Here is a 14,614-nt window from a genome sequence, read left to right as displayed (position 1 = left end):
CCCAGACCTCCATCACCTTGTCCTTCTCCCATCTTCCCAGCTTCTGGTTTTTAAACCATTTAGCCTAACTAGTGCTACCTGTATGTCCAGAGTCAGGCACCGGAACATGGGCCATCTACCAGGGTCTGCATCTGGAGAAAGCTGGCTTGCTCTCCCTCAGCAGTCATTTGACAACAACATCTCCTGTTTCCAATCCTGTTTATGAAATACATAGATGTACGCTGTATTTCAAGAGGCTATGCTTTTTAATTACTCAGAGAAAAATCACACCATATTTATTTACAGTGATTTTTGTCCATATGACATTTTTGCAGGGTATTTGTCTTGAGAAGTAGTTATGTGTAATGATACGAGGAACGATCTGAACCTAAGGTGGGACACAGCCCCAACCCCAAGCCAGTACCAGCGCCAGAAAATAAAATTCCATGTCTGTCCACAAGATGGCAACATTCCACCTTCTCTGTTGCTTGGTCTGTGAACAAATGCATTATCTAGTCTACAATCATTTTTAATTTTACTGCTGACAGTATGACAGGCCTACTTAATGTTGCTGGGTTGACCTTTGCATGATTTTGTGCTAAATCCTTTTCTTTAAACTCCCTCAATCTGCTGTGTGGAGGACAGGAATGCAATTGACATAACAAGGGGCTACATAAGTATCAGTCAATAGCACTGGCCAAAAGAGCAGGAGAGACATAGAGAGGCACAGAGACAGACAGAGAGAAAAAGACAGAGATACAGAGAGAGACAGGGACATAGAGAGGGAGGGAGAGACTTTATCACACAGACAGAAGCTGGTGGTGTAGATAGTGTCGCAGACTTAGATTTATTTACTTAATTGTATTTATTTGTATCTGTTTATTTAACGATAGAGTATCATGCATCCCAGGCTGTCCCCAACATTTCGATGTATCTGAGGCTGACTCGGAAATATTGATCTTCATGCTTTCTACGCTAAGAGTTCTGCCCTGTGCCAGGTTTATGCAGTACTAGAGAATAAACCCAGAACTTTGTGTAGAGTAGGTGAGCATCCATAGCAACTGGACCCCAGGTACAGTACGTTGTCTATACAAACTGCTGGAGCATTTACAGACCCCAGAGGAGAACCCAGTAACTCCCATTTTCATAGACTAGTATAATTTCCACCTGCATTCTAGATATTTAGCTATCTAGACACAGAAAAGGATAATGCTTATTGTCATAAAAGACACTTATTTTATAACAGATGGATAGCATTACAGAGATCAACAACTGGGCAAAACACAGAGAATTAGTTACTGTGGGTTTCCTGACATCAAGTGATACACTTGCCACCTTAACACCCAAGTCCCAGGGAACGTAAAGAAAAATGCAGAAGACTAGAGACCGCATTCCAGAGTCGGAAGATTACAAGGGTCAGGGGACTAAGTAAAAATGTCTGCTTTGAGTCAGTGTCTAACAGGGAAGTGTTACCCTTGAAATATCAACAATATTGTTGCTTCAACAAGACCTGCACAATGACATTGACAACTCCAATGAGAATGGAAGATATTCTTTAAAAAAATCTCACCCTTAGATGAAGGCATTCAGGCAATTGGCTGTTGGGGGAGAATGGGTCTTCTCCAAAGAAAAGCACCCTGATAAGTTATCCATTCCCAAACAATCAACCCTAAGCACATATGTGTATAAATGACACTAGATGATCTCAGTTATCTGTCTGTCTATCCACACATATGTGTTATATAAATATATATAGGTAACAATAATAAGTTTAAAAAGACATTTTAAATTTGAAAAGCAGAGAGTCAACAAAGAAGTTGGAGGGTATAGAAGGAGAGATACAAATGATATAGAGGCAATACACATGTATAAAACTCTCAAAAAAAAACCCCACCAATTTTAAAAGTTATAAACAGCATGTTCATCGTGTGAGCTACTCAGAGAGAACTTCAAACCCACCACAATGGCCTAAAGGCCGAGGAACAGCACTGTCTACAATAAAAATTGGGATGTATTGCTAATTTATTTTGGTTCAGTCCCATTAACCTACTTCTCGAAGAAAAATATTTTTCTTAAAATGTTACCTTTGATGTCTGCGTAGCATGTAAGGTGAGGATCATGAACCCTTTTCCCTTGCATAGTTGAGTACAAATTATTCGTGTTACAAAAGCTGTATATAACAGACCAAGGAATGGGGGAGTGGCAGCCAGCACGACCACCTACAAAAACTTCTGGGACATGGCTGTGCACTGGAAAACATCATGCTGGAGCTACAAGTGGAATGTGCACTCTTAGATTAAACCACATTAGGTTGGACCCAGGGGCCAAACGGTTCATCTCGACATTGTATTGTTCCCCTAATTATTTTTGGAAGAGTTAAAATCCTTTCTTGAATTGTGTACCTCACAGTTTGCAATAGCCTCCCATTTCATTTGAGTGTCTGAGAAAAAGTTAACAACAACAACAACAAAAAACAACCAAGGACATTTTATTTTTTTGTCCTTTGGTTTTTCAGGGACCTGTTGGAAAACATAAAATTTGTCATCCTGTTTTAGAGTTAAGGTTACAGAGTTCAAGAAGAAAACCAGAGTTTGAGATTTTACAAGAATTTTGAGTAAATTGTGCGTAAACTGAGACTCTTGGACCTTATTCTGAGATCTAGTCTAGTAAATTCAATACAAGATTTCTTGACAAGTAACGTTTAGGACTCCAAAGATGATATGACCCCCCAACATAACAAATCTAACACAAGCTCTCATTACTCATCTCCAGTATCACTTTGCCTTATCACAACTTGTTCTCTTCACTAGAAAAGAATAGAAGACCCTAAAAGCTGTAGATAGGGCCAGGATGAGCTAGTACTTCCCAAGGATGAGACCCAGCCAGCCATCATATAGGTCCCAGGGAAACCCTGTGTTTTACACCTCGTCATCTGAAGACTAGGAGAAAAAAGCCAGGGTTTGTGATGGTTGTGGTGGACTCGGGAGTCTCTGGGGAGAGACACTGTCCTCTCTTGTGTTTGTTGTTAATATTAATGTTGTTAATTCTAGTGAGCAACTGTGGGAGGCCTTGTGGTCACAGACCAAGGAAGTGGGCTTACTCTCTAATTTGGTAAAACTCTGTGACCATGAAAAGAGTCAACTCCCACTAGAAAACAAAAGAATCATAAGAAACCATGTACAACATGCAATATATGAGCAATGGTGGGAGCACAGAACTCTAGAGACTCAGTTTAGGTTCCTGATGCAAGAAGACTGAGAGTAACAATAAAAGATGAACTGGACACTGTTTTATTGAAAGACTACCACAGTTTCAAATATATGGAAGTTAACATATAGTAACATAAGAACAAATAAATTAGCATATGCGAGGCTCCTACCATTTAAGAATGCCAAGCTGTGCTATGTACTCCAGGAAACAATGAATTCAAGCTCTTTGTTTGGAGGAGGGGAGTTTTTTTTTCAGGTGAAGCTTAGTTTTTTAAATACACTATGGGCTATAAATGAATTGGAATAATTTGCTGGTACACTAGGAAGGAAGTTGAGCAATGGTACAGCTCTAATCCTTCTCAGATGTCCTCTAACCAAGAGATGTCCGTGAGGTCTACATACTTACAATTTTCAGATGAGACAAAAGTCTCATGACATCTGCCATGTCAGCCAGGATTAGCAAGCGTGTCACAGCCGATAACAGAGCCCGTGCTGCCCGAACCATGGTGCCACGCTTGACGGAAGAGCAAGGGTCATCAACAAACTCAGAGGAGGCAATCCGCATTGTCTCACCTGCAGGAAAGCACAGAGAGGCTGGTGGGTAGTGAGGATGCTGAGGGCACAGCAGACTGACAGACATGGGGATGGCCAATACTGACCTCACGGCAAAGTTGGCGCTTGTGAAATACCAGTATCATAGAGGGCCTTTCAAGTCTAGCTTACCAAGGCATGGACAGAACTGATGGACAACGGAAGGTATTATTTCCCACTAAGGTGTAAAATGAGGTTTTCAACACTAATGGGAAAGCCATTTAATGCATTGGATCTAATAACTGAGATCAACTCATAAAGGAACTCAAATAAAGTAGCTTAAAAATGGGGAGGGGGTGTCAACAAGTGGCACCCAGACATAGGGTTTGGAATAATTTGGAAAAATCTGCTTTCTAACATCATAGAGGAGATGGCAGGGTATAAAGACATGGATATTAGAGATATTGTGTTTCACAGTGTCAACAAAAAATTTATTGCATCTACTGCCACTGGCTTCTCTCCTGCTTTGTTCCCAGGCAGATTTTCTGCATTTTTTTCTTCTTTCTCCATATATTCCATCTCAAAAAAGGCTGAGAGAATGGCTGAGCAATTGGAAAAATTGTGAATAGAAATACAAGGTTATGAGAGACAACTGAAGAGGTTATAGGTAGAGTATAAAATGCTTGGGAAGTGAGTAAGCCCAGTAAAGGGAGAAAAAAAAAAAAGGTTCCGATGTGGTGACTAAGCAGGAGGAAAAAGAAAAGCAGAAGGTAGATCACTGCCACACCCTGCCCCAAGTGGTTTCAGTTCCAGGTCTTCAAAGGCCCTGGGTGGGGCAGGGAGCCAGGAGGAGCAGGAGGCATGGGCTGTGCAAGGCAACAAGGTTAAAGAAAGGTAAAAGAAAAACAGCCTGTTTTGGAAAGAAAGGGTTAATCTTGAGCAAACTGTGCCACTGGGCAGGGGAGGGGGTTGGCCTGGGGTTGCAAGATTACTGTCATTAGCTTTCGCATGAAAGCTAATGAAAAAAGCATGAGATATAAAAATGTACTGTGCTTAAATTGAAGCATATTTGGCCATTTAAAAAGAAATTTTATGGTTAAAATCCTCAGAACTAAAATATTCAGGCAGGCATGTTAACTCTGAGAAATATGGTACTTTCAAAGTCAGCTCTCAAAATGTTTGGTGTGGTAACTGTGAGAAGTACGGTACTTTCTGCAGGAGATAGGAACAGGTCATTTTTTACTACAAACTCCAAAAGAAGGCTTCCCAAGGTTTTCATACTCTGTGGTAAGGCCCACCATTGGACAAGAGAATGAAGGTACAAGAAGGATATACAAGGTAATCTTTTGCTGTCAGGAAGAAGCTTTGGAGCCCTAGCTTGAGGGTCAGCAACAAAAAGCACTAGCCAATTCAGACAAGAGAAGCCAAGAGTGACCAGGTTATAGAAAAGAAACAAACAAAACCTTCACCACTGATTTGAAAAACATTCAGTTCATTGAAAATATCCTTGTTTGGAAGTTCTCACTAAAGTACAGTTATTGGCACAAAACCGAAAGGGGGAAATGTAGTGAGAATTTTGGTGTCTTTAATATCTCAGTTATTTAAATAAACACGTTTCTGTTTTAATCTCGGGTGTGGGATATGGAGCTGCTTCACACTGTCAACAGCAGCACATATTTGCCTTGTGCACGGTCTGACAGGGTCTGTCAGCTGAGGCTAGTTCAATTCTGGGGACTCTAGAGAGGGTATAAAAGACCAGAGCCCCAAGAGAGGAGGCATGGCTGTTCCTCCTGCTGGCTCCTCCTCCTGCTGGTTTATAAAGTGGCTGAGAAAAAAGAAACAACAAGAAGAAACTGGAGATACCCTTTAAAAAAAGAAGACTGGACTTGCCCAAGGAATTCAACTCCCCTAATCAACAAGCAATAGTAAAAAGATCTCAACACTCCCTCTCCCATCTAGCTTCATCTCTCCTCCATGGTGATGGCTCATGGCAGGGACTGGGGTGGAGAAGTGTGGCAGATACAAAAAACCCAAACAAATACAAAAGAGCCAAACAAATACACCAACAACCTCGCTCTAATATTGAGTCTCATATCTCTCCATTCCCTGGAGACAAAACCATTTCCTAAGCAACTAGTTCAGATGACTAACAACCAAGTTTTGAAGTTAACTGCACCACTGTTCTAGGTTGCTTTCAGTGGCTGTGATAAACCCCATGACAATAGAAATCCAGGAAAGGAGAGATTTCATTCATGCATGCTTCCAGGACATACCCATCAATGAGGAAGGTCAGGGCAGGGAACCCAAGCAGGAACCAAGTCAGAAGCCATGAAGAAAGATCACAGTTTCCTGTCTTATGCTCTGGTTCATACTCAGTTACCTATTTTATTAGCTCTGAACTATCTGTGTAAGTACGGTATAATTCATGGTGGGGCTGGGCCATGCAACACCAGTTAAGACAATCTCTCCTAGACATGCCCAGAGGCCAGACTGATATGCCAGTAACTCTCCACCTTCCCAGTGCTGCCACCATTTAATACAGTTCCTCATGTTGTGTTGACCCCGACTATAAAATCATTTTTGTGGATACTTCACAACTGTAGTTTTGTTAAAGTCATGAATCATAGTGTAAATACTTGTGTTTTTTTTTTTTTTTTATGGTATTAGGCAACCCCTGTGAAAAGGTCATTCCACCCACAACAGAGTTGTGACTCACAGGTTGAGAACCATTGTGATGACTCTTCAATTCAGGTTCACTCGCCCAAGGTGCCTCTAGGCTATGCTAAATTGACAATAAAAAGTAGCCAGGACACCTATGGTAGACTGACTCTTAGAACATCGACCTTTTAAAATCTACTCTTAGGAGGCAGAGACAGGAAGACAACTGCAAATTATAATTTTATATACCAAATTCTGGGCTATGTGAGCCTGCATAGCAAGAACATCTCAAAAAAGAAAAAAAAAAAAAAAAGAAAGAAAGAAAAGAAAAAAAAGAAAGAATGAAAGAAAATGCCACTGCAAATGACTATGCTCTTAACCAGGCTGACAAGACGAGATAATAGTACAAAGAAACCCAAAATTCATGCTTCCAACCCTGTCTTGAAACTTCCTCTTTAATGTAGAGAGCATTTAGGAAACCAGACTCCATTTGACACTTACCACATTATGAAATGGGCCTTGGAATTTAAATGATGGCTAGAAATAGCCATTCTGTCCTCAGGAGTTCACTCTCTTCTAAACACAAAACCAGGATGCAGTGACGAAGGGCCAGATGTATGAGCAAGAGTGAAGGTGATAGAAAGAAACTAGTGATTTCCTCATTTAGCACACGAGCGGTATGGGGGTGAGCAGTCTTCTCTCATGAGCTGTGAAAAAGGGAGGTGACTTCCCACTCAGACAGAAAGATGAACATTGCGTGAGACTTGGGATCCTGGAGACTGAGGCTGAGTGCTGGTAACTGTGGCTCCATGGAAGTGTCTGTGAGAAAGGAGCTGAGACACCACACCATGCAAGAGGCTTGAACTGTACCATTGGCAGAGAGAAAAGTGACTCTAATAGATTTTTATTTTGGACAGTATGTCAGTCATATTACACCAAGTAAATTGGAGGGGACAATACTAGGAAAGGAAAAACAGGCAATAGGACAAATGCTGTGATGAAGCTTGGACCAAGTATAAAAAGCAACCAAATATAAAAGGAGAGAAGTGTGACAGAGGTCTTTGAAATACAGCCAGTGGACCTTGTGAAGAGAATGTGGAGCTGATGATGACTAATAAGGATATGGGTGTCAGGTTCATGTGTGCTTAGAGGGAAGCAAGAAGAAGAAGAAAACAAAGAGAGATGATTAACCATGACAAACATGATATTGTATCTGTAATGAGCAGCCAATGGAGGAGGAGAGCTGGCAGAAACATAAGCAGAGCTTTGTATATTGGAGCACACTAGAGACAGAAGGCCTTCAAGAAGCTCAAGAAGTGCAGTGGATAAGACCAATTTTGGATTGGTGATGAAGCAGCTTATTCAATATTTTAATAGAAATAATTATGGCTCTCTTCTTAATCAAATCCCAGCCAATTTATATAATAGCGATGATAGTTTGAGTATGTCCATTCTGTCATTTATACTAAGACAAAAGGGGAAAGAAACCAATCATTTTACAGGCAGGTCAAAATAGCCTATAATACTCTTAATTGGTGTTAGAGTTCATTTACCCTTTATAGCATTCTGATTTTTCTATTGAGAAGTGTGGGCATGTATTATATTGTCGGGTCCTTAAAAGATCCTATATTATCTAAACCAACTACATTTTCCTAGCTTAGATTTATGCAGAGGTGCAAAAGGAAATAATCCAAGAAGTGCAACAGCAAATTTGGAGAAAACTAAAATTTCAGTTTTGTGCCGCATAATAGTGAATTGTTAAGACACACTCTGATGGAAGTTTTGTTTTCTTTAAAAACTCAGTTATATTATGTAAACATGTTTTTGTTTTAATCCCAAGTGTAGAATTTTTTGTTTCAGCTTAATTTGTCCACAGTTGGTAACTATCTCATGCAGGGCATGGTCTTTGATAGGTGGTGCCAGCTTGTCTCCTGCAGCTTGAAGAGGGGAGTGGACTAGGCTCTGAGGGTATAAATATGAGAGCCCAGGAAATGGTGTGTCTTGGGGTGGTGGCATGTGGCAAGTGGCAGTTTGGAGACAGCAGAGACAGACAGTGTGGTGGCTTGGAGACAGAAGGAGAGAAACATATCAACACAGTGGACTGGAGGAGACTGCTTGCTACAGTTCTTGGATAACCCCCAAAAGAACCCATTGATCCTAAATAGCTGGGAGAAGTAAAGGGGTCTGTGCCCCCTCTCCCCACTAACTTTCTTCTGCCTAGGAATGGAAGGAAGAGGCTATAAGGAAACACAAATAAAGTATAGTTTAAAAACAAGTTCTCCAACCGAGGACAATGTATGGATATAACCTAGAACCCCTGCTCGGATGTGGCCCATGGTAGCTCAGTATCCAAGTGGGTTCCCTAGTAAGGGGAACAGGGACTATTTCTGATATGAACTCAATGGCTGGCTCTTTGACCCCCAGCCCCAAGGGAGGAGCAGCCTTGCTAGGCCACAGAGGAGGACATTGTAGCCAATCCTGAAGATACCTGATAAGTTAGGGTCAGATGGAAGGGGAGGAGGACCTCCCCTATCAGTGGACTTGGAAAGAGGCAGAGAGGGGATGAGGGAGGGAGGGTGGGACTGGGAGGGAATGAGCGATGAGGCTATGGCTAGGATACAAAGTAAATAACCTGTGATTAATATAAAACAATAAAAATTATATTAAAAATAACAAGTGCTACAACACACAATCCTTGGGAGTCTAAGACCAATTACAATTAGAGGCTGCAATTAACAAATGTTTATTTGGTTACACATGTCCCACAGGTTGGTCTCTCTCTCTCACACACACACACAGATGAATCTCTTTCTTAGCCACCCAACATAAAAAAGTCATTGAAAAATATCTATGCCTCAGGGAGAATAAAGCCAGCTTATATCTATATCCACTCTCTTCAGTATAGTTGGAAAGATCATTATACCCCAATTCAGAGTCAAAAAAATCAGCATAGAGAAAGCTGAACAACTTTGTCTAAGGCATCATGGAGAAGACACCTTCTATGGAATAGACTTTACTGTTCAAACGAAAATAAGATTTATCACACATACACACACACACACACACACACACACACACAGAGAGAGAGAGAGAGAGAGAGAGAGAGAGAGAGAGAGCTACGTGGATGACTCCAGTTTCTATAGGTTAAGCTGGGATGACTGTACTTTGGGTGAAAGGAAACCAAGGACAGGTTATTCACAAAACAGTTGACAATTTAGACCATCTTCTCCCAGCACGTGGAGGGGGAGTGTTGCTAAGCAAATTGTACCTGAACTAATTGGATTTTCCAATTCAAATATTCAAACAGTGAATCAGGGTAACACCATGTAACTCTACCCCACAGACATGCTGGCAACATAGTGACCAAGAGTGTGCCAAAGCCAAATGGTGACAGAGCATCAGAGTTGTATGTGATCAACCTGGGCCCACATAGGCACCACTGGAAAGGCAGGAGGTCAGGATCGACAGTGAAGTCTAGAAAGCCTCATGAGAAGGATAAAGAACTATCACAGGAAAATCCAAGCTGGCAAAGAGCAAAGCTTTTATATGTTCTGCACTTCCCCACAAAGGCTGAATAAAATAGAGCGGCTTTTCAGAGTGGTTGAAAGCAACTCTGGCTCATTATAATATTAAGTGTACACCCCTAGATGGAGATTTAAGACAAGGGGCTGAGTCTTAGTTGATGATTGTTTGCCCAGCATAAACAAGGTCCTGGATTCTATTTCCAGCACTGCAAGAAAAAAAAAAAAAAGTACGCCTGAAGTCCAGGTGGCTCGGTTGGGAAAAGGTGTGGACGTAGAGCACCAACTCCTGAAAGCTGTTCTCTGACCTCCACATGCGAGCTCTGGCACATGTATATGTACCTACTCCAACACACTAAAAAGAGAAATGAAAGAATAATAGGGTACTGTTGGAGCATATGACCCACAGGTTGCTGTTACTCTACCAGTATGAGTGGAAAGGCCTATGTTATAGCAATGATTCAAGAAAGCCAATGCTAAGGCCTCATAAAAGCCCTTACTTTTAGTGTATCCTGACTCTCAAGATGTCCAACTATTTCCCTCTTCTGGTCTGCTCCCATCTTGAATGTCTGTCTGCTCTTAATAGACTGCCCCTGTTTCTGTGTTAACTGTGAGTCTCTATTCAAATCTTTCTGCAGAGCCACAAGAACCTCGAAACTACTTCGAAATCCCCAGCCTCAGCCACCATTACTAGAAGTAAGTAGTTTGATAGATGCTCAGGAGAGAGGAGACAGACAAAAAGAGAAACAAAAAGAGGAAGAAAAAGAGACAAAGACACAGATAAAGATAGATGGAGAGCAGTGAAAACAGAGGGGAGAAAAATAAAGGTAGACTGGGAAAGAAGAAAGGAGAAAGACAGAGGAGGAAGGGAGGATGGGAGAGATAGGGGAAGGAAGAGAAGGAGGGAGGGAGACAAAGGAGCAGAAGAGGGAGAGTTCACTCTGCCATGAGAAAATGTAAGTTTGTAAACATAAAGCTCAGGCTAAGTTCTGAGTGTGCTGTGAGATAAATAGCAGGTAATTTCACTCCGTTTAAATTAAAAACTAAGAGCCCATTTTGAGCAGATACAAACGATCTCACGTTGTTAAAGCTTCTGAAGGAAGGCCGATGTGAGATCAGCAGTAACACTAATGTGTCTTACATCCCTGTGGCTTTAGGATTACTGGGACAAAACGGAAATCTATATTACAAAATGATGGGCAAGTTTATCATGATAAAATTAGCTATTTACTCAGGGAACTGCTTTTTTATAAGACCGAAATAATTAGCCAGGAAATGGGAGAGTGTGTAGGAGAGGGGAGGGGTACTAGATAGAGGAAATTAGGGACCTGCTGGTTACATGTGTGTGTGTAGAAATACTCAAGCTCAGTTACTTGAGTACAGCTCTAACTGGAGCTATGTTGTGATGTGAAGAACCTGATCTCCTTAAGTCCCCATCATCGGCTGCAAAGAAAGTAGCATGAGCGATGGGTTAGAAGCAGCAGTCATCTGTAGTTCTTTCAGGAAAAAGGTTATGGCGGGAATATCAATCTAAAAGCTCCACATATTTTAACACAGATTAAAGGTCAAAAGCCTCTACCTGTATTTATATTTGCACGTGCACGTGCTTCCGTGCATGCATGTGTGTGTGTATGTTTGTGTGTGTGTATGTTTGTGTGTGTGTGTGAATGTGTATGTAAATATATAAATTAGACGGTGGAATCTGCACATGTGAGAGAACACGCAAGCTTTTGTCTTTCTGAGTTTTAATCACCTCACTTAATAATTTAATTTCCAGATCTGAGGATATGTGTATGAATGAAATAAAAAAAGAAGTCTGGGAAAAAAAGATGGAGATAAGGATGGAGGCGGTAATGGAATCTAAAAACCTGTATACTTACTTAAAAAGAAAATCAGATTTGAAAATCGGAAATAGACATTTAAAATCAGAAAGACACAGGTTCTGACTCAGATGTTGCTAAATATGTGAGTTCAGTGCTTATAAGACCATGGTGTTTCTGTCTCTCAACTGTAAAGTGGGGGTTAAAATAATGTTAGCTGTCCCACAGATTGTTATTGGAGTTAAAAATAAAAGATGATATACTCAAGGCTCTAGGCATAAACCTTTTTCCATAACAACGGCTGATGTGGTTTGAACAGGACATGTCTGCCACTGGCTCATGTGTGTGAAGAGCTGGTTCCCAGATGCTGGTCCTAAGGAAGATGATGGAACTTACGGAAGATGGAGCCGTGATGGAAGCAGTGCAATATGGGGGTGGGTTTGTAGCTTTACAGCTTGGCCTCCCTTCTTGTTCACACGCCGTATCCTGACTCCAGTTGTAGCGGCCAGGGAGCCTCCTGCCCCTGAGGTGGTCACTTTACCACCTGCTGTCATCTCCTCCCTACCATGATAGACTGTGCCTCTTTGGAATCCTTACACAAAATAAACATTTTTTTTTTTCTCTTTTAGGTTGCTTTTTTTCCCCCACAGCAATAGAAAGTTAACTAATATTGATGTTCGAACAATCATTATTACTAATACAGTTTCTAACCCCATTGCTCTGTTTTCTCCCTACAATGAGAATAGTTGAAATACTGGTTGCAGGTTCAACGTGTATTTCTGGATGGCCTACTTTCTTGTGCTTCTTGTTCAAAGGCAATAATATAACTGTTACTCCCCGTATGCTGGTAGATGGTCCCACACCTGTGCATATACAGGCAGTCCTAAACAGACTTGGAAAAATTTAAATTAAAGGCATTAGATTAAAGGAAAGACAGTAAGTTGGGAAGAGAAAGCAGCTGGATAAGTGAGAGGAAGTGGGTAGATTTGATCAAAATATACTATATGTGTATGAATATTACTTGTGCAGCAAAAACTTTTCGTTTTAAGTCAGGGTAGATGTTTAAATGTTACTTGGCTTGAAATTAAAAAAGGATGCTTGCTTTGATGCTCAGATTACCCAGGAGACATTGGTCTTTTAAACACAACTGAGCATAATCTCAAGGTAATATGCACTAATATGTGGGGCAATGAACCATGGTGATAATGCACAGAAGGTACTGTACAGTTTGTAAAGTCTTAGGAGTAGGAAAATTGTGTAGGAAGTAAATCATAATCCAATATGGCCCAAGAACATGGCTCATTCTATGGAGAGTGGTCTTGATGGAAGACAAGCACTTTTTAGACATCTGATCACTGAACTGCGAGAAACTGTGAGGTGAGGCTCAGCAAGTACAAGGTTAGGAACAACACAAGCAGTCCTCAGACTGCCATGCTGAGAGTTTAACTCACTTTTCTTTACATGCTCTTAGCAGTAGCATTCAAGGGTCTTACTTCCTGAACTCAAACTGATGAAAGGAAAATGAAGAAAAATGCAAACTGCAGAGTAAACTTGTCAGAATAACCAGAATAACAGCGAACAATGGTCCATGAAGCCAAGGGGACAGAGACATTCTAATGAACCTTCGTATGTCTGATGTACTGATAAACATTGACAGTATTTTAATTACTAAGTAAAATATTGGTCTATATAAAGACAGAAAACTGCAGACAATTAAGAGGCACCAAAAATAACATTTCATAGTTCCAATAACTTAAGACAAATCACCAGGGGATAGTTGATGAACTGCCCTTCTGGGCAATTCTTTAAATTGGTATTTTTTTCTATCATTTTAACTGATTGCATCATGACCCTTTGTATAATTACACAAAATATTGACAGTTAATGAACTTATTTATCTTTTTCCAACACAAAACTCCTAAAGATGGTGAGTAAAATAGAAGTAAAATTCTCCATCTTCCATAATTGTAAAACTGCCTCTGTCTTCATGTTTGTCTTTCTATCTGTCCCCACTCTCCCACTGTTGTTTGCTGACGCAGTGTTCTGTAGCCCAGGTTAACATGAGCTTTGCTGTGTATGACAGTGACTTTTGAAACTCCTTGTCCTCCTGTCTTCTTTGCCTAAACAGCTGGAATGCTGGTAGTCTTTCAGGGAGCACTTCCTGGCTATTTGTTTCCTTTTCATGATAAGCTATGAAACAATTTTACACATATTCCCCTTAAGGTAAAAATTCTGAATATTTAAAAATGTGCAGTATTTAACAATCCAACAACTACCAACAATAAAGTTTTTCAGAATAAAATAAGATTGCAAAGTTTACAATTTTTCACAAGATCACAATATTTCAATGCTATACAATATTACAAAGATTACAATATTCCACTAGCAGTTTTCTTATGTCTTGGCTAATTCAACTATTTGAATTACATATTAGCATCGTAATTTACTATTCTTTAGCATCCGTTTCCTACAGTTCTATGCATTATCACCATGGTTCATCATTCATATTCATCATGCATGTTACCTCATGCTTATCTACATAGCCATGCCCCCAAGGTAGCCTGAGTATCCGAATAAGCAACTTTTGCTATTTTATTTTAAAGTTTATTACCATTTAGGCTTAAAACCTGACTTAAATTAATACTTTTATTAGACAGGCATTTCCTTTCTTAATTTACTTAATATCCATATATGCATATAGTGTGTTTGAGAAAACATTTTAAAACAGTGATCAGGTAGATAGTGTGAAAATTCAGAGTGTTTTGCCATTTTGACGATTTTGTAAAATCTTTAAGACAGTTGCTACAGCACTCAAAGACCCAACACCTGCTCCCATTGGCTGATTTTCAAAACACACTAAAAAAATATCCCTGGTGATAAAGCAAACTGAAATAAG

General features: G+C 40.3%; 1 protein-coding gene across 2 annotated transcripts in view; it reads right to left on the bottom strand.

The window, feature by feature from the left end:
* Positions 1–14,614, bottom strand: part of Ctnna2 (catenin alpha 2) — a 1,157,068-nt gene that overhangs the window by 816,487 nt on the left and 325,967 nt on the right. For both annotated transcript variants that reach the window (XM_060383518.1, XM_060383519.1), the window contains exon 4: positions 3,595–3,761. In XM_060383518.1, the coding sequence (XP_060239501.1) occupies positions 3,595–3,761 (167 nt within the window). The remainder of the gene's footprint in view (positions 1–3,594; positions 3,762–14,614) is intronic.

Source organism: Meriones unguiculatus, chromosome 5, assembly GCF_030254825.1.
Source record: "Meriones unguiculatus strain TT.TT164.6M chromosome 5, Bangor_MerUng_6.1, whole genome shotgun sequence".
Taxonomy (NCBI): Eukaryota; Metazoa; Chordata; class Mammalia; order Rodentia; family Muridae; genus Meriones; species Meriones unguiculatus.
This window is presented reverse-complemented; position numbering and strand designations above follow the sequence as displayed.